The 22,602-nt window shown below is 47.6% G+C and overlaps 8 protein-coding genes across 8 annotated transcripts; 6 read left to right on the top strand and 2 right to left on the bottom strand.

Moving 5' to 3' along the window:
* The first annotated feature begins 476 nt into the window (after positions 1-476).
* BKA55DRAFT_150653 (uncharacterized protein) lies at positions 477-1,617 on the top strand. Its single transcript, XM_046184943.1, has 3 exons — positions 477-1,041; positions 1,090-1,104; positions 1,152-1,617. Exons 1-3 carry the CDS (start codon positions 733-735, stop codon positions 1,428-1,430), a joined length of 603 nt encoding a protein of 200 aa, XP_046054566.1. The 5' UTR covers positions 477-732; the 3' UTR covers positions 1,431-1,617.
* Positions 1,428-3,994, bottom strand: BKA55DRAFT_553170 (kinase-like domain-containing protein). The gene is made up of 6 exons (XM_046191502.1): positions 3,557-3,994; positions 3,398-3,479; positions 3,247-3,349; positions 2,799-3,195; positions 2,554-2,745; positions 1,428-2,501 (listed from the first exon to the last, which is right to left on the bottom strand). The coding sequence occupies exons 1-6, from the start codon at positions 3,700-3,702 to the stop codon at positions 1,805-1,807; spliced, it is 1,617 nt and encodes a 538-aa protein (XP_046054565.1). The 5' UTR covers positions 3,703-3,994; the 3' UTR covers positions 1,428-1,804.
* Positions 3,995-5,397: 1,403 nt separating this feature from the next.
* BKA55DRAFT_684027 (asparaginase-domain-containing protein) lies at positions 5,398-7,049 on the top strand (the record flags this gene model as incomplete). Its single annotated transcript, XM_046198580.1, has 2 exons — positions 5,398-5,593; positions 5,644-7,049. 2 exons carry the CDS (start codon positions 5,398-5,400, stop codon positions 7,047-7,049), a joined length of 1,602 nt encoding a protein of 533 aa, XP_046054564.1.
* An 878-nt stretch (positions 7,050-7,927) lies between these two features.
* BKA55DRAFT_499932 (voltage-dependent anion channel-domain-containing protein) lies at positions 7,928-9,332 on the top strand (the record flags this gene model as incomplete). The annotated part of the gene is made up of 3 exons (XM_046186701.1): positions 7,928-8,321; positions 8,382-8,551; positions 8,604-9,332. 3 exons carry the CDS (start codon positions 7,928-7,930, stop codon positions 9,330-9,332), a joined length of 1,293 nt encoding a protein of 430 aa, XP_046054563.1.
* Positions 9,333-9,877: 545 nt separating this feature from the next.
* BKA55DRAFT_553164 (uncharacterized protein) lies at positions 9,878-11,253 on the top strand. Its single transcript, XM_046191501.1, has 3 exons — positions 9,878-10,153; positions 10,210-10,655; positions 10,708-11,253. The coding sequence occupies exons 1-3, from the start codon at positions 10,091-10,093 to the stop codon at positions 10,994-10,996; spliced, it is 798 nt and encodes a 265-aa protein (XP_046054562.1). The 5' UTR covers positions 9,878-10,090; the 3' UTR covers positions 10,997-11,253.
* Positions 11,254-11,427: 174 nt separating this feature from the next.
* Positions 11,428-16,069, bottom strand: BKA55DRAFT_632928 (SNF2 family N-terminal domain-containing protein; the record flags this gene model as incomplete). The annotated part of the gene is made up of 3 exons (XM_046196971.1): positions 15,818-16,069; positions 12,565-15,699; positions 11,428-12,518 (listed from the first exon to the last, which is right to left on the bottom strand). The coding sequence occupies exons 1-3, from the start codon at positions 15,885-15,887 to the stop codon at positions 11,428-11,430; spliced, it is 4,296 nt and encodes a 1,431-aa protein (XP_046054561.1). The 5' UTR covers positions 15,888-16,069.
* A 239-nt stretch (positions 16,070-16,308) lies between these two features.
* Positions 16,309-17,046, top strand: BKA55DRAFT_589284 (IGR protein motif-domain-containing protein; the record flags this gene model as incomplete). The annotated part of the gene is made up of 1 exon (XM_046194912.1): positions 16,309-17,046. The coding sequence occupies one exon, from the start codon at positions 16,309-16,311 to the stop codon at positions 17,044-17,046; it is 738 nt and encodes a 245-aa protein (XP_046054560.1).
* Positions 17,047-20,825: 3,779 nt separating this feature from the next.
* On the top strand, positions 20,826-22,169 carry BKA55DRAFT_150515 (uncharacterized protein). The gene is made up of 2 exons (XM_046184942.1): positions 20,826-21,404; positions 21,456-22,169. Exons 1-2 carry the CDS (start codon positions 21,005-21,007, stop codon positions 21,815-21,817), a joined length of 762 nt encoding a protein of 253 aa, XP_046054559.1. The 5' UTR covers positions 20,826-21,004; the 3' UTR covers positions 21,818-22,169.
* The last annotated feature ends 433 nt before the right edge of the window (positions 22,170-22,602 follow it).

Genomic DNA, 22,602 nt, shown 5'->3' with positions numbered 1-22,602 from the left:
CAGAAGAGGAGGACGAGCAAGAAACGGCCTGACGCGGCACGGCAGGGTTGGTGCGAATTCCGGGGTCCTCGTGTAGCGTGATGATGATTCAGATGCAAGATTTTGGTGTCGGTGATGAAATCGGCGCTTTCGTTATGTAGATTTGTGTCCAAAATATCGTCGATGTAAATTCCTCGTTTAGTGGAAAGGATTGTGGCTTTGGTCGTGTCGTTTAGTCTGTTCGTCGTTGGTCGCGGGGGTGGAGATGCACCTGAGAGATTGATTGATTGATGATGGGAATGGATGAAGGGAACCTAAGAGAACGGGTGGGATGTTGAATCGTGGTGGGGAGTCTGATAGGTGACAGTCTTTAGATACTTCTAACCAAGCCTTGTCAAGGCCCACTGTGTAAGTCACTAACTTGCGATAACTAACACCAAAAGACAAGCTTCATATGAGGTATCCACTAAGAGCTGTCCAAGCCAACCACCGAATGGATTGCATCTCGATAAGACTTGAGCTTCCTATTACAACAGCTCAAGGGAGCTCTAACTTATAACATGACCTTGGCTTACTACAACGCATTCATTGATTAACACATATAACTTCCCAACATTATCATATAAACAAGTTCTTATATTGAGCTGCCTTATTTACCCCCTATCACCCTTCCATATCCTTAGTGATGTAATCCTCCCTCCCTGGACAACCTCACACAACTCACCATCGACACCACAACCTCTTCTAAGCAAAATGTCCGAATCATCACTCCCAACTTCCACAGTCGTGGCAGCAACATCAGAGCAAGCCTCGCCTACAGTTTCCCCATTCATAGTCGCATTCGACATCGTTGTCGCTGTCTTTCGCTTCCTCTTCTCTTTCAACTGGTCATGGTTCTTCTCCCGGCTTTTCACAATAATCAGCTTTCCTTTCCGCCTAATTCTCATACCGTTGTCGTTTGTCCTCAACATTCTTCTCGTTGTGTTTGCACCGGCTATTTATCTCTTTTCTTACACACTTGCTGGCGTGCGTTCTGTATGGGCGTTTCTGGCTAGCTTAGAGGTATGTTGTCATAAGAAGTTCAGTTGAGAGTATGCTAACATTCTATAGCCACTGTATACTTTTGTAAGGCCAAAACTCATGTGAATCTATCTCGCTCTAACAGTCTTCAGTTTGGTGCTGCAGCTGGCGTCGGCATCTTGGCTGGCATCGGCCTGGCCACATTCTCATCCATCATCACATCCTACCTAGGAATGCAGAGTGACCATATCGACTCAGGGGGGTCAACTTCTAAGGACAGTTTGCTCGAAACCAGCAGTCGACGAGATTCACAATCTTCAGGTACTGAGCTCGACTGGCAATGGCTTGACTCGTCCAGTCAGAGACGCCGACCAGCTGGTGGCTTACTATCACAGACGATTCACGAGGAGGATGATGATTCAGAGTATTGATCGTGTATAAGCGCTATAGTACATCGAAACTCAGCTGCAAACTTCTACGCTATGGATAATCCCATATTATATGTTCTTAGACGGGAGGATCAACCTGCTAAAATCCTCTGATACCATGCGCCGCTCATGTAGTAATGCTAGACATTCGGCCTTTCCAAGGATATTCTTCTTCCTGCTTACTTGTTTATTTGGTCGTATCAATCCGTTGCGCCATGTCCTGCTATGCCCGAATCGACATGTGATTAATCTCGGTTGTTCGTCTTCAAACGCCTGTACTGTCCATGTCCTAATCTCATCCCTCCTGGAGGTGGTCCTGGGTCTTGCACTCGTTTGTGGCCTGTGTACTCGCGAGGCGGTATCGCTGACGTTTGATCCTATCTCCGGTACACATCGCGGTCTGGCCTATCACGGTCTGGCCTGTCTCGGTCTCTTGATCGATCGTGCCTGGGCGACCTACTGCGGCTGATGGTGCCACGTTCTCTATCGTAGCGTCGATCTTCTCTGCTGTTGCGGCGCCGACGATCATCTCTGGGTGGTGGAGGAGGGCGATCGTCCCTCCGTCGACCTGGATCATCCCGATTATAGGCGGGAATGTACGTGTCGACATCTGGGGGGACCCTTGGCCCAGGCGCTCCTCTACCGCGAGGGGGTCCTCGCTCACGATAGTCCGTGTCGTCGTTGGGAGGTGGCCGTGGCGGTAACCCAGCACCTCGATCTCGTTGCCAAGCGGGACGCCTTTCATCTGGTCCATTACGGTATCTGCCCCCGTTCACACCATTACGGCCATTTCCATAAGGCTCGTTGCTGTTAAAGCCCGCTGTGGCTCCCTTCGCATCTGGGCCGATACCTACAGTCCCACCCTTGGGGGCAGGGGGCAATGCAGCCTTGCGATCGTGGAACTTTCTTCGATCCAGCTCGTGGCTTTCCTCATAAACGGGGATCTCGTGGGGCTCTAGCGGTAGAGGCGCCATCTTGAACCATGGGTGTTGCAAGGCATCCACTGCGTTGATTCGTGTCCGCCAGTCCAGCTTAAGAAGCTCTTTTAGTAGTGAGACTGCTCCTGAGCCGTACCTAAAGACGACATTAGTGACTGGACCTTGAGGATTGTCCCATGCAAACTTACTCTCTGAATCTGTTCTGGAGATTGCCTGTTCGTGGCCGTGGGGACAGATGATCGGCACCAGGCAACTGCTTCCACCCAGGCATGTTGTCCTCATTGGGGGATCCCATCAAGTCCCAGATCATGTCCAGCTGATGCGCATCACTTTCGCCGGCCAAAATGGGCTTTCCGAAGAGCATCTCGCCAAACACACAGCTACATCGATTGTTAGAACCGAGAAATTTCGGGAATTTCAGATCCACGCTTACCCTACTCCCCAGACGTCAATAGCGGGGGTGTATTGTCGTAGTTGTAGCAAAAGCTCAGGTGGTCGGTACCATCTAGTGACCACCAGACCAGTATAGTCTCGCTTTCCTGGACCATAGGCTTGTCCAGCCTGTGGAACATCTCCGTCGTAGTGTCGGGCGAGACCGAAATCGGCAATTTGTAGGATACCTTGGTTGTTGATGAGCAGGTTGGCAGCTTTCATATCTCGGTGCAGAATGTGGCTGTCGTGGAGATATCGCAGGCCCTCGAGCAGTTGCAGCATGTAGCACTTGATTTGAGGCTCCTTGAAATGAACCGACGGATTATCGAGGAGACCGGAAAGATCGTGATCCATGTAGGGAGTGGCCATGTATACGATGGGCTTTTTACGCTTATCGGCTGAACAGGCTGGTTAGTTTGATCAACCAAGGGGCTGCCGTGTCTACTCACTCTGTCTGGTTGGATGCTCGATGGCCATATCCTCGAGTCTCAGGATGTTCTTGTGTGATAAGAGCTTGAGAAGCTTGATCTCGCGAAGGGCGGTGATGGGAAACTTGTGATCATCAGTGCAGTTCTCGGGTGGGGTGGTTCTTCGACATACGCCATCCTTTTCATGATGCATGATAATCTTTTTCAAGGCGACGAGTGTGCCGGTCTTGCGCAAGCGGGCACGGTGAACCTCACTGAATGTTTGTTAGTATATGCGATCGTGGTTCGGTTGCGATGATCGACGATATATGCGCCGACCAAGGGGTCATACCCAAAGGTTCCCTCTCCCAGCTTGCCCAGCAATTCATAGTCGGAAATGCGGGAGCATCCCTTGAAACTTGATCGGGGTCTCAGGTGGTTGAGCGCAAAGGTCCGAGGCGAAGTGCCATCAGGCGTCGAGTCTGACATTTTATCCATGTCGTTGTTTGCTCGAAGAGTTGACGATGCGCGCGTCGAGAAGAGTGAGTGAGGCTGGGAGGCTTCTCACAAGATTCGCATCGCCTCTTAATCGTGAATCATCGGGAAAAGTGTGAAAATGATTGGTAGTGTTGGGTTGATACTTAAGGAGGAGTCGAAGAGTCGGCGCTGGTATTTTAAAAAGGAGAGTGAGCGGGATTTCTATTAGAGATGTTTTGTTGGTTGATTGTCCTTGATTGTCAATGCACTTTCAACAAGGCCAAGACGAGAGTTTAGAGAGACGCACGAAGGCGGTGAGGCCTAGAGCGTGGCAGAATGTCCAGAAAAGGTTTAGTTGGGAGAAGGGGTGATGGGTGCTTAAAGGGTACGTACCTGCAGACCCTTGCGTTTGCGTTTGCTGGATCCATTTTATCATCCGGGTTCATGATCGTCATTGTTGAGATTCTCTCACTTTTTTAGCGATTGTCTTGCAGGAAGAAAATGATTGTGATCTTGGTGCGTACGTCATACTTGTATCTGTGCATGAATTGACAAGAAATTCCATTGATTACATAACCAACGTAAAGCCATGGCTGTATTTGACTCTTCAAAACCGTGTATTTGATATTGAGACTGAAATCAAGCTAAAGCATCCTCTACTGGCATCTGGGCATGTGAAAGCTTGCTATGTTAACACAAGACGCATGGATATAACGGAAAGTTTCGTTTAAGTATATCGATTGGCAGCCCTGGTCGTATGAAAATCCCCAGAATGCCATTCATCTATTAAAGTTAACTATCCTTGATTGAATTTATCGTGAACCTAACATACTAAATCCCTACTATTGTAGGGCCCCGTAATCGGAGGTCGCTCTAGTCTATTCGCTGGTGTTGTGAAGCATAATCAACCATCAAAATAGAAGGGAATCCACATTGTTCTAGCCTTTGCCAATGGAAGATGTGTCGAAAAAACGCAGCCCACGCACGTCCATTAAGTAATGGCCAGTGCCAGTAATTATTATTCATTCTCCCCACGTCTTGGATATCTTGATCTCTGGGGTAAAAGATGGAATATCTAAGGTCATGAACAAGATCACTTAATGTATTTAGCATTTTTTTTTTTCTAGATATAAGTTCAACAAACATCAACTGCTCTGTTGGTATCTCTGTTCACCGTAGAAAATATCCTTTTGATCACATGCCACTCCTTACTGATCATCAACACCAGACCAAAGATACAACATCCCATTCCCTCATTAACCAATTCAGTATTTAAAATGCTTAGGACAATCAAGCAGTGCAACTCCAGGCCTTGATTTCACACCAATATTTTGCCTCTTTCATACTTAGTCTCCGTGGGCTATCGCATACACCAAACATCATCGCCTCTTACTCGCCAGTCCCCGCGAGATATCGAGTTTCTGTTACCCCTTCATAACCTCGAGAGGATCCACTTGATGGCTTCTTTGTCCACAAGGTTTAGTTTACCTACTTATTAACGTTGCGCGTGCCGTAGATAAATTTTCACTTCTCCTCATCTTGATCGTGACTTATTCTTCTTCATCTCTTTTTTAGACAATCGTTTTGCTGAAAGTCGAATCGTTGCTGCGTTGACTGAGTCGCTATCTTATCCTCACATCAGCTCTTATCTATCACTGATATCAATTGATAGACTATCAGGTTAACCACCTCCCATACAACTTTAACATTTTCAAAATGAGTGAGACAGGCTCTCACGGCTCGCCTGCCTTGAAGGCTCCCGAGACTAGTTACCCCGAGTCTCGAGTCCTTATCATTGGCACAGGTGGAACAATTTGTATGCAGCAAGGCCCTGATGGTCTTCAACCAACAGACAATTTCTTGGAGAATGCTATGGCTCCTCGTCCATCATTCAATGACTTCTCAAACCCAGGTATGGAAGAGAAGTACTGCCCTGAATGGATGACACTAATGGGTATCCAGATACGCTCCCCGCAGTTCGTGATGGAGAAAAGATCCAGATTGATAGTCTTCGCACTCCTGCCACAGCATACAATCGCCATGTCCGCTATGGTATCATCGAGTTCAGTCCTCTACTAGACTCTAGTTCTATCTCCGCCCACGACTGGGATGCTATGGCCTCATGCGTTCAAGAGAACTATCATCTTTTCGACGGTTTCGTCATTCTTCACGGAACAGACTCTCTCGCTTACACGGCCTCTGCGCTCTCCTTCATGATGGAGAACCTAGGCAAGCCCGTCATTCTCACTGGCTCTCAAGCGCCCATCTTTGCACTTCAATCCGACGGTGTCGATAACCTCTTGGGCTCCCTCATCATTGCCGGAACATTCACCATTCCTGAAGTCTGCCTGTTCTTCCACCACCGTCTGTACCGTGGAAACCGCAGCGCAAAGGTCTCAGCAACAGAGTTCGAGGCTTTTGCCAGTCCCAACTGCGAGCCCATCGCCAAGGTCAATGGCCTCGGCATCAGCGTTAATTGGCCTCTTGTTCTACGACCAACCTCGATTGCCAAGTTTCACGTCACAAAGGGTCTTGACACTACTCACGTTGCCTGTTTGCGCGTGTTTCCTGGTATTAAGCCCGAGATGATTGATGCTGTTCTTCATTTGCCCGATATTCGTGGTCTTATTCTTGAGACATTTGGCATGGGTAACATCCCTGGCGGTGCTGATGGTCGTCTTACGCAGATCATCAAGGCAGCTGTTGAGCGTGGCATTGTCGTTGTGAATGTTAGTCAGTGTGTCAATGGCTTTGTCTCTCCCGTTTATGCTCCCGGTACTGTTCTCGGCCGAGCCGGTGTCATCTTTGGCCTTGATCTAACTGCTGAGGCGGCGCTCACCAAAGTCTCCTATCTACTCGCTCAACCAAACCTCCCGGTCAAAGAAATTCAGGAGAAGCTCTCCCGGTCGCTCCGCGGCGAGATGACAGAGATCGCCCACCAAAGCTTCTCTCACCCCTCAGGCTCACTCGACTTTGCCGCATCCCATCTTACGCCAAGCGAGACTGCATTCTCGGCACTCGGATACGCAATTGAGAATGGCGAATTGGGACTCGTCAAGGAATTGCTGCAGGGTGAAGGTGCTCAACTTCTCAAGCAGTCAGACTACGCAGGCAACACAGCGGTGCATCTCGCAGCGGTCGCCGGCAGCACCGAGATCCTCCTGGAGCTGCTACAGCGGGGCGCCAGCGTCCACGAACGCAACAAGGCCAACCACTCGCCTCTGTTTGTCGCTGTCAAGTCAGGCCAGGAGCCTTGTGCACAGTTGCTGCGCATCGCTGGTGCTCATTTGGCGGTGGAGGAGAGGGATTCTATGCCTGGTTACGTGACACCCAAGTACAACAGTCACATCGGAGGACATGGTTTCTGATCGAAGAAAGATCATACCATGCCGTTTTATTTTTGAATTTACGTTTTGTTGTTATGGGGTTAGGTGAACTTTTGAAGCGAACCAGGATACGGAAAATAGGCGATGGATATAAGCGAAGTTTTGTTGTTCTTTTACGTATGGTTATGATCAAGGCGCTTCGGGATACAGAAAATGAGATGGCTTGGACCAGAATAAGATGAGATCTTGAATTACGAGAACAATTTCTGATTCAATTGAAGTTCAATTGGTGTGGCAATGGCTGTTCTTGAAGAGACAGTAAGTAGTTTGTGGAGGTGGCTTGCTTTGACGTAGGGATCTAATTCTCCGATGCAACAACAAATACTGCCGAAGACTATATAAAAAGACCAAAAAACATACTATTTACTATACGTCCATACGATAATAGTCTCGAGTTCCAAAGGATCAATGCAACAGTATAGTCATCTGAATGTTTCGCCTTGGACCCATGAACTGACGTTTGAATTCCTATGACTAACAGGTACGACACGCTATAGGTTGAGCAACCCAGTCGTTCACCAAGAGGTTATGCTCAGCAAATACAACCCAATTGAGCATCATACGGTTGCGGACTAGGCATTAGACGAGTTTAAACGTCTCCGCGGGAACCCTATAAAGAGAGTGCGTCCACTCCGTGGCAATGGCATGAGTTGACCTTGGTAGGAAAAAAACATGACGACGAGTCGTGGGTCGAAAATTGGCATTGGCCGAGGTGCCGATTCCGCGACGTCACGTTGTGTTCTCACTTTGATTAATTACTAGTACTTTCACTCTGTTTAAATAAACTTGGCTTTTCTTCTATTCAATGACTTATACTGGTTACCAAGACAGTTTGATTTGTTTACTCAATTGACCTCACTATGAGTTCTACACCAACGCCCTCAGATCATCTACCGGACCTAGACTCTAGCGAGGTCACATACCCAGGTTCCGAAATAGCAGCACCCGCGGCACCAACAAATCCAGAAGAACTCAAGCACGATAAATATCGAAAGAATCGAAGAGGATGGCGCCGAATTGTTGTCAATTTCACTCCGTCATGGTTCACGGTGACGATGGGCACTGGAATCACGTCTGTTCTACTTCATAACCTACCCTACCACGGCCGATGGCTATTCTACGTCTCCTGTATAATATTTTGTCTAAACATTGTTTTATTTACTCTGTTTAGTTGTATATCTATCGTAAGATATACGTATTTCAAAGGGATATGGTATTCGACGTTACGACATCCGGCACAGGCTGTTTTTCTAGGTATGTATTTCGTCATGATGTGATCGATTGTCCGCAATTGAAGCTAACAATTGACCAAAGGGACTATACCAGTTGGCTTCGCTACAATTATCAACATGATAGTATTTGTATGTGTTCCAGCCTGGGGTAACTGGGCTGCCAATTTTGCATGGGCTCTTTGGTGGATAGATGTTGTTATGGCTACAGCTTGTAGTCTTTACATACCGCATTGTATTATGCGAACAGAGGGTGTGAGTCAATCGCTAATTACGGTACTAATATATCAATGCTTACACTTTAAAGATCACACTTGACCAAGTAAACCCCTCATGGCTCTTCCCCGTCATTGCCGATATCGTCGCCTCCACCTCTGGAGCCATCGTAGCCAATGTTCTACCCAACGACCAACACGCCATATGGACCATCATTACCAGCTATATTCTATGGGGAACCAGCGTACCGATGGCTATCGTCATTCTAGCCATGTATTACAACCGTCTTATGATTCACGATATTCTTCCCAGCCAAGTTGCTGTAGCATCTTTCATCGCTATCGGCCCTCTTGGTATGGGCGCAGCAGCAATACAACTCCTCGGCCAGGTCTCTCTCAAACTCTTTGCCAGAAACGAATTCATCCCCCAGGCTCCTATCGCGGGCCAATTCTTTTATCTGACCGGCATTCTCACTGCTCTCGTCTTGTGGGGATTCGCTGTTGTGTGGCTCTTCTTTGCTCTCGCCACCATCATCAGACGTCAAATCACCTTCAACCTCACTTGGTGGGCGTTTACTTTCCCTCTTGGAGTGTTCACAGTTGCGACCACGACACTTGCCCAGGAACTTCCCTCGAAATTCTTCAAAGTGCTGGGAACAATATTCTCTGTCGCCGAGTTTTTGCTATGGGTTATGGTGGCGTGTGGGACTATCAAGGCGAGCTTGAACGGTCAGCTGTTCCAACCTCCACCACTGGAGGCATGGGAGAAGAAAGCAAAGGAAGTCGAAGAGACTGAAAAGACCGAAGATTCACCAGTTTAGGAGGCTGGAGTTGGCATATTAGTACATATATACATACGCATACACTGGCATAGTCATGACCATAGACTTGCATATTTTAGAGCGTTTACAAAATCGAGAACGGCGTATCTTCATAGCATAATTCACTCTTCGTTACATTAGATACTTTACTATTGATTTAGCTACTTGACTCGCTTGAACTGACTGGTGAAATAGCCTTGAAGTCAACGATATCTGATAACGACCCGGAGCGGGGCCGAATCACACGGCAGGCCGGCCGGGGAAGACACCGGAAGGCCCCACAGTCCACCGATTACCGATCTCTCGCGAAATCATTCAACTATCGCTATGTAACATGATGATTGATATCAGAATTGGTTTCAACGTTCGTAATAACGCTGATAAGCTCAATTGAAAACGGCGCAGCTCCAGATCCAATAACGCGATTGGTCCAAGCTCCTAGCTCCTAGCTCCAGCTCCCATCACAGTCACCAAACCCCTAAAACAGCTCCAGCTTCAGCGCCCACCCCACTATATTCCCCTAAAACCTCAAGTCTCGAACCAATCTCAATTGATTCTCCACAACAGCACCCCTCCCCCTTGCTCCATTCGCCTCCAGTGTGAGAGAGAGGCCAGATTGTCTTGTCACCCACAGCCCAACCTGTTTTCCCCCATATTCCATCATCTCCACCAGCTTCTTCTTCTCTTCTTCTCTTCATCTCCCCCCCAATCTTCTTCATCGGTGTCTTCTCTACAGGTTCCCTCATCTCCTCGTCGTCATGTTCTTCAAGGCTTCTTTGCTCGCCCTCGTGGCCGCTCAGGTCTTTGGCGCTGTTGCTCAGGTTCGTGTCGCGCGACAGCTTCATCTCCTCTCCTACAATTCTAACATCTCATAAAGGACGCTCCTGAGGCCAATGCCGCTCCCAAGGCCCCTCTCAAGGCTGATATCAAGGCTACTTTCCCTGAAGCCGACATCCTCGGTGTCAAGCTCGTCAACGGTCGTCCTACGAAGGCTGTCATCGAGATCAACAACAATGACGCCAATGCTATCAATGTCGCCTTCGTCGCTGGCTCTCTCAACACCATGAAGGAGCTTCCCGAGGACAGCCCCCGTTATGCCAGTATTGTGCGCAACTTGACCTCTGTTCAGTACAACATTGAGGTCCCTGCTGGCGAGAAGAAGGAGCTTCCTTTCTCTTTTGCTCAGGATATGCAGCCCCAGGAGGTCCGCGTTGAGCTCTCTGCTGTCGTTACTGATTCTACTGGCAACCTCCACCAGGTCTTGGTTCACAACGGTCCTGCTTCCATCGTCGAGGCTCCCACCAGCTTCCTTGACCCCCAGATGTATGTCTTCCTTATCTCCACTCCTCCAATCGCAAGCTAACAACACTTACAGTATCTTCCTCTACCTCTTCCTCTCTGCTGCCTTCACCGGTACCCTCTACTTCGTCTACAAGACCTGGATCGAGGCTCTCTTCCCTCAGGCTAAGCGCCCCCGTACCAACAAGAAGGCCAAGAAGACCATCGATGTTGCTGAGCCTCTCTCCGGCTCCGAGTCTACCCCCGTTGCCGTCGCCTCTGGAAAGGACTATGACGAGAGCTGGATTCCTGACCACCACATCAACCGCCCCGTTGCCCGACGCGTCAAGTCTGGCGCTAGCGCCAAGACCAAGCGAGTCGATTAAGGAAGTGAGATATCTTCTTTTCGACGTGCTGCGCACATGCGCACTGTATTTCGTGACGAAACCATGTCTGAGTTTCAAGGGTCGTGGCGTAAATGCCTGGGTAGACTAGGGGTTGGGTATCATGAGAAACGATCTGACTCGTCACATGGCAATGGATCAAGGGACACCATGAGCCAAAAGTATCTGTTGTATATTATATGTATCAAAACGAGCATTGAAAAATGACATGCTTTTCCCACAAGTTATTACGAAACACGATCCATGATCTCAGTGCACCATATCGTGATCATTGCCGTTGCATTCATGATGAAAACTCCTAATCTAAACCACAAATGAACCTTTCATAGTTGCCAGTCTTGCGCCATATGTAGGGACTTGTCTATGCCAACCCATGCGCCAAAACCCATCCCTTCATGTCATGATTCTGGAATCTAATCGGTTCTGTCCATTCTCTCTTCGGCTGCCTCTGCTGCCAAGTATCCCATGACAGCCTTTTCCTGAAGTCTGATATCCTTCTCGGGCTCATTGTCTCTGTGAGCAATGTGCCCAAACAGACATTCCCATAAATCGTTCTCTTCCACGTTCTCACCAGCTGATTTGTCTTTACTCATCAATCGCGAAAGTGATGCTTGTTCGAGCTCCAGCGTGTTTGCTGCCTCGATATTCGCGTCGAGAAGTTCAGGTGTCGACTCCTTTGACTTGCCCTTATTGGCACGTCCCATGTGCTCCATTCGCCGCTGGACCGAAAGGTTGTAAATTGACTCCTCAACTGTCCCTGACACAAGGTAGAGCCATACAGTTGTTTCGTGCATTTGACCAATCCGATCCACACGTGCAATTGCCTGGAGCTCGAGCGCTGTATTGAGGAGAGGCTCACAGAGAAAGACATGGCTTGCATTGACGAGATTGAGGCCACTGGAATGTGCCCTGGCATGAAGAAGGAAGCACTCAACCGAGGCGTTCTCCTTAAATCGTTTGATGCCATCTGGGTCGTCAATGGAGGCATAGCCGATCCTGAATCTTGAAAAAGCGTTGCGCAAAATCTCCAGAAACCCTTTGTATTGCGAGAATACAATCGACTTTGCGCCAGGGTCAGACTCTCGTAACCACATCAAATGTTTGACGAGCGTATCAACTTTCGTGGTGAATGAAGGCCCATCCAGCTCAATTTTCTGTATCTCAGCCAGCTTGTCTGAGTTGAATTCAGAGTATATCCCGGTTTTCTTTGGTGAATCGTTTTGTTTCTGTTGAGGGCTATTCTCTGCACCATTTTGAGATTGATCTGGGTTATCGCTATGCACTTTGAGTTGCTGAGGGTTGATAGTAATATCGTGCAAGTTGGATGACTTCAATTTTCTCTTACACACGGGGCAATTATGGTGAGCTTTAAACCACAACATCATACATTCCTTGCAGAATTGATGCCCGCAGACCGTGAGAACGCCAATAGTGAATGTCGTCTGACAGATGACGCACATTCGCGGCTCGTTAGACTTGTTTCCTGCTTCCTTAAGGTGAAGGACTGAAAAGTTAATTTGGAGCCAAGTATTAAGGAGGGTACCACTCACGGTATCTGTGTTTGGCTTCTGCTGCAGATAGCTTTTGGCGCATATTTTCCTCAGTCGTCTTCATCTTCGTCATGAGTTCTTCAGTGACAGGTTCCTCGTAAGGCAGGACACTGTCAGAGACCGCTTGCAATTGGCGATAATACTCCAGGCGGAGGTTCATGATGTTCTTGAACTTGTCAACCTCGGCTTCAAGAGCAGTAGTCAGCTTGCTCTGTGTGTTCAAGATTGCTTGCGTTGCTTTGAGTTGTCGATCCGCAATTCTGCCTTCTAGGACGCTTCGCGTGGTATCTCTTGCCAGCTTCGATGTCAAGCCTCGAAACTCGCTGATAGCTTTTCGCATCGAGGTTGATCGTGGTTTAATTTGATCCCGCAATGCAAGAAGCTCAATAAGCTTTTCGGGGGCAGGCCCTTCTTCGTTGGCTGCGAGTCTCAGTGACGTTAGTGTTTCGTGCTTGATAAGCTCGTTTGTCTGTCCAGTCAAAGCATCCTGTCGATCAGCAATGATAGCTCGAAGAGCTTGAACATAAACCATGAGTTCATCTTGAATTTTGGCCGACTCGCCGTATTCCTCTCCTGTTGTTTCGGCATCGTCGTCCTCATCAACCAAAGGCTTCAGAACAAGCCCGACTAGGTGTTCCCTCCATTCATCAATAACATTTGCTTGCTCGTTCAGTTCGCCGTACAATGCTTCCAGATCGTCGACAATGCGACCACTCTCGATCCCTCGTTCCGCATCAACTGTGAGTTCCGGAAGCTCAACGAAAGATTGTTCGGATGCCTTTTGCGCCACCTTCGCCATCAGACGAGTTGCCTTGTAGTGAGGCTCTTGTAAGATTTCCCTTCGAATGGCCTTCGCTTCCTCGTAGCCCTCATCTTCCAACTTCTTAATACGTAAAAATTCCTCGGATTCGGGTTCAGTCAATTCTGGATTTTCGCGGATCTGGAAGTATGCATTCGCGCAAAAGAAGACGGCCCTGTGGTGCATCTCTAATGCTCCTCGAAGCCGTCGTCGACTTTCAAACAGTTGACCTTTCTCCTCAACTTCAGAATCATCATCGATATCAGAGTCCTCGTGACTGGTGGATTTAGGTCTTGACCCAGTCAAAGACTTGAGTTCATCTCGGGCTTTGGAAACAAGTTTTCGAGCTTCGTCTCGTACTGATAACCATATTTCCAGAGCCTCCCTCACTCGGGGGCTGTTTTCGTACAGTTGGCCTCGTGTCAGTTTACTTGACAGGTAGGCTCTCTCGTCTGATCGAATCGTGCTTTCGCTTTGTTCTAGCATAGCATCTAAAACCTCGTCAACAGTTCTCATAGGCCGATTCTTGTTGTTGCCAAGATTTCGGCGGTTATAACCTGCAATTTCAGGGTGCAGTGCAGTCTGCCTGAGTCGAACCAACCAAGTTCTCATGTCTTCTTCATGATCTTCAGGTTTCCAGTCATCTACGATTGGCGCTCCTTCGAGACTAAGCTCACACGCTTCCGCCATTTCTCGATAAAGGGACTGGTAGTGCTGTTCTTCGACGGCTGTAAAGGGCATACTGATGACAAAGCGTTTCTGAGATGGCAGAACCAACTCATCTCGAACCATTGATTTCGTGTGCCGGATAGCGATCCTGTTGAATAGGCGCTGGAAGACAGATTTGTGATGACGGATCAAATCTTGCCAGATTTGGTTCACAGAGCAGTAGGGCTCGTACTGGAGGAAAAGGAGCAAGCCCTGAAGATCCTCAACGTCATTCTTCACTGGCGTTCCAGTGATCCCCCACGCATTTACCCGAGGAAGAACACGAGCCACTTTCGCAGCTTGACTGTAACCACTTTCAATCATCTGAGCTTCGTCTAGACATATTCTCCACCACGAGATTTGCACGAGTGGGGATCTGGGCCGATCATAAACTCTTGCGTGACGCCGTGAGCGCTCTGGGGGTGCTGTCGTGAAGTGAAGCTCAGAGGACAGTACCGAGTATGTTGTGAGAATAATATCGTGGCCAGCAAGTTCATCTGTGGCCTGTTCCTCGTCGACTTCCGATATCCTTTTCCGACCCTCATAATATTTGACACTCAAGCCGGGTGCATGACGAGTAATTTCAGATACCCATTGATCTTTTAATGATGGGGGTGTCACAATTAACGTAGCGCCACTCGGCGTAAGCTTGGCCTGGGACTCATAATCACTTTGAATCAAGGGCCGAGATCGCTGGTGAAGCAAGATCAAGCCAAGAACCTCCAATGTTTTACCTAGACCCATCTCCTCTGCCAGAATGCCGCCCTTGATGGAAGCCTCAGCTTGTCGGAATAGCGAAACATCTCTTGTCGCCACATGGAATAGTTCGCTTAAGTAGTACTCATTCCCGGCCACATCCGCCAGTTTCTTGAAGTCATACACGCTATCCTGATTTTCAGGTACGTATGGGACGATGCGTTGCATATCTGCTGAACACTGTACTCCTTCGCGTTGCAGTAACCACTGTAGGGTGCGCTTTTGGTACGGAAATAATGTCGATTCCAAGGCATCGACTTGAACAGTTTCGGATGTTCTTTCGTCCTTTGGAGGGACAAAAGCCGCTTCGTAGAAGTCCATGGGAGACCATGTCGAGGATCTATAAGGCGTGCCTGTTGAGATCGAGCCGCGCAGTAGCAAGTTAATGAATGGCTGGCTGTGTTTGCGATGTAGTGATGATCTATATTGAGAGTGCGGCGATGGAGATTCATTCCAGTAGAAATTGCGACAGAAAGTCATCTTAACCTGCCTTCCTTGCCACTCGAGTTCCAGGTCGAATGCGCTCCAGAGTACATTCGGTTGTGACACTCGCTGTGAAGTGCCGTCCAAGATGTAAGAAATCTTCATTTGATCATCTTCCTCCGCTCGTCTTAGCCTGAACGTAACATCCAACGGTTCAGATAGACAATCTTTCTGTGACTTCATGTGAAGTCGATTGTCCATAAAATGAATGCTCATGTAGCGATCAACACTCTTACATACGACTGACTGATTTTTGGAAGAGGACCCTGTACAAGGGCGACAAATAGTGAATTCTTTCTTTGCGACAGGTATAGCATTCAAGGCTAATGAAGAATCGGTCTTGCGACGCTTTGTAGGTGGTTCATTCTCATGGAATGATGATGGTTGATCTGAAGTTTCGTTCCCAGAAGTCATGAGACTAACAAGCCGTTCAACAAATGATGTTGGTATCAAATCTGAAATTAAAGGTGTGAGCGCGGGCAATAAAACCCCCATAAGTCAACTCACCATCGAGTCCAACGTGTAAGTGAACCGCATCGGCAGTAGAATGCCTGGTGCGAGCCTTGGTGCGGGCCATGGTTGATAGTAAATGTTTACTATCATTCACCACTGATGGCTAGTAGATGGAGATGCCCTAAGCTTGAGGCCACGAAATATTATAGATGACTCAACATGAAATCGAGTATGTAGGAGGGAAGAAGGTAGGAGGAGGATGTAGGCATTTGAGGTGGGATGTCAGCCTGGTCGGTTATGAGTGGGTCGTCATTGAACTATCAGGGACCAGCGCCACAGTTCTATGGCAGCACCCGCCACAGAGAAACAGCCTTGCTGACATAACGAAGACCCGTCGTCAAATTTCGAGATCAACGTTCGGCTTGTGAGGCTTCGTTGATTGAGGTAGCGGCTGAACTTGTGTCATTCGACCCATTGAGCAGCGTAAGCTTATGAAAAGAATTTGATACTCTCAATCATAACATCTAACATAATTTTCTAGGAAAATGAAGGGCGAACGACTCAGGTCAACATTTGGCCTGCTTCTGCAGAGCGGCAGCGCCTTTTCAAGAACAGGACAAATCCGCCTACTTCACAAGACACGGCCTGCGCACCCGATTCCCAAGCCCCGACCATTCGTTCCCGATGTGCCGACCTTCCTCACCCTGATCGGCCGGGGCCTCAACAAGTACGCCAACAAGTTCCCCTCATGGAACGCTCTCTTCTCCCTCACCTCGCCAGAACTCAAGGAGCTGGGCATCGAACCACCCCGAAACCGGAGGTACCTTTTGCACTGGATGCAGCGATATAGAAAGGGCTCTTTGGGTCCCGGTGGAGACTTTGAATATGTCAAGGATGGGCAGGCTCTCTTGAAGGTTGCGACACCGCCTCCTTCGGCCCTCAGCGATACGAAATGGGTTGTCAACGTTCCTCACGACTTTACGCCTGATAAAAAGATTCCTCGAAAAGCTCCTAAGGATTCTACTGGTGAAGAGGACACTGGTTCACATCTAATCCGACCAAACGGATATCGAGTCGTGGGTCACCAGACGATTGCCGGACCTTTTGCGCAACCCATCTCTGGAACATCAGGAGCTATTGTGAAGGTCACGGAAGGAATGTGGGAGGACCGCCAGGGTCGCAAGATTGACGGTGGTGAGCGCAGAAGGGCTGAGACCCGATTCAAGAGGAGGTCGGCAGAACGAAGAGCTGAGCGTGAGGCCGAGATGCTGGCCAATATGTAATAGTTGTGTAAAAGACAAAAGACACAACATGTACATTTACAACTGTAGTTTTAGCAGATATGACTGGGGTTTATGGACGGCTGAGCAAAAGCATGTTTCACTCGAGTGCTGTTCTCGGGTATCGTTCGATGTGAAGAAAAAGGTTTCATAGTACCGTATCAGGCCTGTCTCGTATCCATCTGGTATATTGATTTGCCATATTAGTTTGGAGAGGCTTTTGGTGGCCATTATGTCAGCGATTGTGGGAGATATCATCCTAAGGCATGGTATCAGAACCAACGCATTACTGCCTGGTGTATGTTCACTTCTTGGCAGGCAGAAAGAGAAGCCGTTCTTCGTCTAAATCCCGGATCTTATTTTCGGTAAATTTGGAGCTTATTTTAACGTCACTTGAGATCTTTTTCGAATTTCTGTTGTGGGCCATTATTTCGTGGAAGTCTCACTGTGAAAACTCCCAAAAAACAGTAGGCTATGCAAAACTAACGCAACTGTGCCGTGCCCTCTTGACACCACAAAGCCGTTCACATGGCACATAATTTACAATGACTAAATCCTTTTAGGTGCCTAATTCTATATTTGAACATGTTATGAATGGCGTTGTTGACGCTGTAACGCCCGTTGATACAAAACTGGTTCCCTGCTCTGCCTACAATGTGATTCACCTGACAAAAGAAGCATGCTGTGCGGAGATCATGGTGATTTCTTTACTTTCAGCTTCGATTGACTAACGTTCTTGAGGTAGTGAAGCTGGGTACCTTACCCCTGTCTTGTGCTTGATGCCTCCAAATGCTGTATAACAAGCATTGAGAGGTGGGTTAATTATCACTGCATATCGGATACCCTCACTTCCGACTAATGCTGAAGACATAACGACATTTGTATGGCGGGTTTTCACCTTATTGTTCCCTGACTAGTGCACTGGCTTCATGTTGGTTGATTTGAAGATGGTGGTTTATATGCAGCTACTTTCACGATGTGACAAAGAACAGAAATAGAAAATGCCATCTCCGCGCATGACTAACAAGTGGAGGTGGTTGTACTTGCAACAATGCCTGTATTTTTTCTTTGATCTCATTATTTTCATATGATATTCCTCGAATAGGGTGAGGTTCCTGCGATTGGGACTTATACGTTGACTGAAACCTTGTCTCATTCATTTATACGCCGAGAAGCACCCTCATAACTTTTCGATCGTTCCACATTGTTTTTTTTTTTTTTTTTTTCCCTTTGACTCGGTCCTTGCTATGAAGAAGTTCACGATACCTAACAACCATGCAGATTGGCGAATATCTCGCATTCGCCTAATTGATCAGCAAATGAGTCGTCGGGGGTGGCCCCCAACTTGCGGTCTTAGAGTTTCAGCTACCGCCGCTTGATCGAGGGACCTTTTGTTTGGCATATTCTCTCTGGACAGCCAAGAGCTAATTATGACGAATGAAAACAGTTTCGTAACCACCTCTGGGACATTAAATTCGCAGGGAGATGCAACATTGCAGAGGCTGCCTAAAATTGGCTTTTGCTAAGGTTGTATTTCAAGCATATGGCGTCGATCATCCGGTATCGTGGATACAGTGCAGCCCTGATGAGCTGAGGCTTGTGATTGATAATCATGAAATTGAGCTTCCTGAAATTTCCTAGCGACGGCAGATCAACTTGGGCTTCAGAGATCACGCGCGCCCTTTGAGAGGCATATATGTACCTAGCGTGAAGGTTTTCTCGTAGCCACCTTGATCTCGTTATGACTATTTTGTGGTCTCGAGACAAGAGTAGCATAACTTTACTCATCTTATCCCTATTCTCACCGACTGCTTGGTTCGGCGATACATGAATTGACCCTCAACAATCCCATTGAGGGACGTTGTGCGAGTGCGTGCTGATAGGGCTGATTGTTCAACTTGATCGTGATGATATCAAAACGTGTCCTCATGTCCATGTATAGACATACGTACGTCTTAGACAGGCCATGATGTGGAAGCCTTGAGGCAACGACTTTGCTACGCAAGGCAGCCCTCTTTGGAAAAAAGATCCTGGTAATTAAGATGGGAGGGAACTTAAAACATACATAACGCTCAAGCATAACATACGGTGTGGTATGTGTCACTGAGATACTTGGTGTATGTCCAGTGCAGTGCAGTAAAATGACCTCAGCTAAACGTGTCCAAGTTCTCGGGCCCGTTCCCAATGAAATTTGGCTCCAGCTAAGATATCCGTAGTTGCAATGGCGATGACTCTTCTGAATCCCTGTCCATGATTATCCGGCATGCAAGATCCGGGGATGTCGGGTCGGAATCACAGAGTGTATCTTGTGACTAGATTATCCGTGATGAGCCTTTTGTCTTCCCTAGAAAATCCGATAAAATTCCTATATCTTCCTACAGAGTTGACTTAAGACGTTGAATATTACATTACAGGCATGTTGTACGTACAATTTCTATGGGCGAAAACATAAGTATTTTGATCAACAATACATCTGCCCTACAAGGCCCGTTTAGCACGTCCCACTCTTTTCATTACCTCGTGGCCCAATGCCCGACTCCCCGTCCGTCGTATATCTCGCATTCCCGTTTTTGCTCCCCTTCTCAGGTTCAGGGCGTCGGGTGGCTTAGCAACGCGGCTTTTCACATATTTAGTGTCCATTGGCTTTTCCAACTTACACTGTTTCGAACCATGACAGCAAATTAGCGTGACTTGTTGCGAATGCACGTTTGCAGGGTGCTTACAGAGGAGACGCGTGCAAGAGGTACATACGTAGTCTGGGTTCCTTTAATTACACGAAACTCAACCATATCTTTAAAGAGTAGGTATTTCGATCTCAGCTGTGACGTCGTCACTGTACGTGGGCACATACGTGTTACTGTACAGTACTCGACCTGTAGTGTAGTAGCCTAAGGTATTACTTTGAGATTAGCCCCATGGGGACGTTTGTAAGTCAGTGATTACAAGGTTTCCAGAGTATGACTCCTTCGCCGTCATGGGTCCAAGATAGCTTGCATGTACCTTACGCACAGTTTCCCCCTTGAATATCTGTGAGAATACGTATGTTGATACACCACGCGACCTGGAGAGGCCTCAGTCATGAACAAGAATGATTTCGGATCTGATATCGCTTGAAAAGAGGCTGCTGTGTTGACGCACACCCTTGAACTTGGGCTCGTCTTACACGCCATTCCACGCATCTGGTGGTGTACCTGAACAAGGTTGTTTCGTGCATTTTTATCCAGTCTGTACCGTTTTAGTTCTTTACCTGTTCTCTCCGCCCCCTGCAAATACACTACTACAGGCATGGGTCACTTATGGATATCATGGCTGATGCGAATCCTTCTCATTCGAAGCCAATGGCGAGCAACGCCTATCAGGATTCAGTTTTGGCTCGAATGCATCTATGGTAAAGACTCACCTCCAATTGCTTAATTTCCCGAAAACCCTCTTCCTGACGCATCCGCCTCGTGCCCTCCTCGTAATCTCCATACGTCAATTCTGCCCTACCCGGCTCCGCCGTTGAATCTCTACCCTCCATCTTGATACAGTCACTCACTCACTGTCCAAGATACCCCCGGTCCTGGCCGATTCAATCATCCCGCTGTCGCATGGGTCTTAGTTAACTCACTTTCTGGGTCCTTCAGGTACTAGTGTACTACCTATCATGGCCCAGGGTTTAAAAGTCGTTGCCTTACATGTATGTGGCTTCGTCCCTCGTTTTCGAGTTTCATTCATGCCATATCCCAATACAATTAAACTCTAACCGACATCAAGACATCCCTATTCTGTCTGCCTAGTTATCAATCTCAGACTTCTAGTACAAGGGTGTAGTTTGTTTCAGTTGTCATTGGCACACTACAACTCTGTCGTCTCAGTCTCAACATAAAAGTCCTACAACTTAGATGGTTCCCCCATATTGTGTCAACAAGCTCAATACCATCTTTCCAAGACCTCCAATTTGATGACTCTCTGATAGTAGATGTCCTTGCCGAATCAGTCGCCATCGGAATTACGAACTCCAGAAATTCGCATTCAAAGTGCTTCCCCTGACCAAGAAACAGAGAAAAAGGAGAAATCAAGCGATAAACGCTCTCAATCTCCTTCAAAACTTGCACCAACACGAAAAACAAGTTCGAAATCCTCAAGTCACAAAGACAAGAAGAAGGGATCTTCTTCCAAATCAGATTCTCATTCTTCTGAGAAGAGCAAAATGGGCGGGAGCTCAAAACATGGCTCTCACAGCTCCCATAAGGGCAGCTCTTCGACACATTCTTCCAAAAAGTCAAAGTCCAGTTCAGTCGATGATGTCGACTGGTCAGATATCACAGATCCTGAAGAGAGACGAAGAATTCAGAACCGCATTGCTCAACGCAAGTTCCGTAAGTGACCAGAAGTCAATGAAACAATTCTGTAACTAACGAATTATTCAGGAGAAAAGGCTCGAGAAAACAAGGAGAGAGCCGAGAGAGATTCTCGAAATCAGGAGTATGCAGGCAACAGCTATCGAATTCCCTCTGCCAACGACTTCAACTCCTATTCAGACCCTTCAGGGCTTCCCTGGGGTAGCATGAACATCGGCCACTTTGTTGGTCGTAGTCAGGAGGCCGAAAGTCGACACAGCAGTAGTAGAAGGGGAACACACAGCGCAGACGATAGCTTTGCTACCGCGACATACAGTGCTTCACCCTCATACGGCACGCAATGGGCACAAGCAAGTTACGGTGAAAGCAGTGGAGCAGACGAGATGTATTACGATGATTATTATCTATACGACCCAAATGCTGGGCAATAAGCTGAGAAGAAGCTATGGTAAGATGACCCCCTGTTTCTCTAGACCATCTCGACTAACATCGTTATAGTGATTTTCGTATTTGGGAATAGAAGGAATTGAACGGACGTATCACGATTAATGTCATTGTATAATTTATCACACACACCCTCTTCTGGAGTTTTTGTTTTGGCAGTACCCCGCTCGCTCACATGGAGTTGGTCTTCTTGGGCTGGATTTCTATTCTTGGATGCGGCTGAGACTTGGGACGGCATGATTCAAAGCGGTCAGGCAAGGGGTGAAGGACTAATTACGAGAGGAAAGAAGATCTCTCTTTCTATTCATAGATCATGTTTTACCATACCTGGGGCACTCCTCTACTCTGTTACTGGTTGGCGTTAAAGATGGCGGCAAGGTGAATGACTTTGCATAATAAGACAAGATTTGATCCCATTTGTTGAATGAGAAATTTCCCGATGATGAATTTTGAGGGTTTAATAAGCTGACAATCGTATATGAGTAGCATGAGCCGTGTCGACCGATGGCTGGCTGCTTCATACCGCATTCAAAGGCCTAATGGCATACATATGTACTGAAGTCATATATACGAGAATGCGGCCTCGGATATATATAGCACTATACGAACACAGGTATTGGGTAACCCCTGACAGCTGAAGTATGCCTTGTTTCAACCTTAACCATTTCACAAGCAGTGGCCTGATATACACATGATCTCCCCGTGTTTATTACCAGTTTACACGATAACCTTAAAACCTAGATTCTCGGTCTCTTGTATACCTCGAAGATAT

This window comes from Fusarium redolens (genome assembly GCF_020744475.1).
Source record: "Fusarium redolens strain MPI-CAGE-AT-0023 chromosome Unknown BKA55scaffold_2, whole genome shotgun sequence".
NCBI lineage: Eukaryota > Fungi > Ascomycota > Sordariomycetes > Hypocreales > Nectriaceae > Fusarium > Fusarium redolens.
Note: the sequence above shows the minus strand (reverse complement) of the source record. Positions and strands in the feature narration are given on the sequence as shown.

Coding starts and splice junctions, on each gene's coding strand:
- BKA55DRAFT_150653 (XM_046184943.1), top strand. CDS start 733: ATGTCCGAATCATCACTCCCAACTTCCACAGTCGTGGCAGCAACATCA.
- BKA55DRAFT_553170 (XM_046191502.1), bottom strand. CDS start 3,702: ATGGATAAAATGTCAGACTCGACGCCTGATGGCACTTCGCCTCGGACC. Junction 3,350..3,397: donor TGCATCATGAAAAGGATGGC/GTATGTCGAAGA, acceptor GATGATCACAAG/TTTCCCATCACCGCCCTTCG. Junction 2,502..2,553: donor CTCCAGAACAGATTCAGAGA/GTAAGTTTGCAT, acceptor TGTCGTCTTTAG/GTACGGCTCAGGAGCAGTCT.
- BKA55DRAFT_553164 (XM_046191501.1), top strand. CDS start 10,091: ATGTTCTTCAAGGCTTCTTTGCTCGCCCTCGTGGCCGCTCAGGTCTTT. Junction 10,154..10,209: donor TCTTTGGCGCTGTTGCTCAG/GTTCGTGTCGCG, acceptor CATCTCATAAAG/GACGCTCCTGAGGCCAATGC. Junction 10,656..10,707: donor AGCTTCCTTGACCCCCAGAT/GTATGTCTTCCT, acceptor CAACACTTACAG/TATCTTCCTCTACCTCTTCC.
- BKA55DRAFT_150515 (XM_046184942.1), top strand. CDS start 21,005: ATGTCCTTGCCGAATCAGTCGCCATCGGAATTACGAACTCCAGAAATT. Junction 21,405..21,455: donor CATTGCTCAACGCAAGTTCC/GTAAGTGACCAG, acceptor CGAATTATTCAG/GAGAAAAGGCTCGAGAAAAC.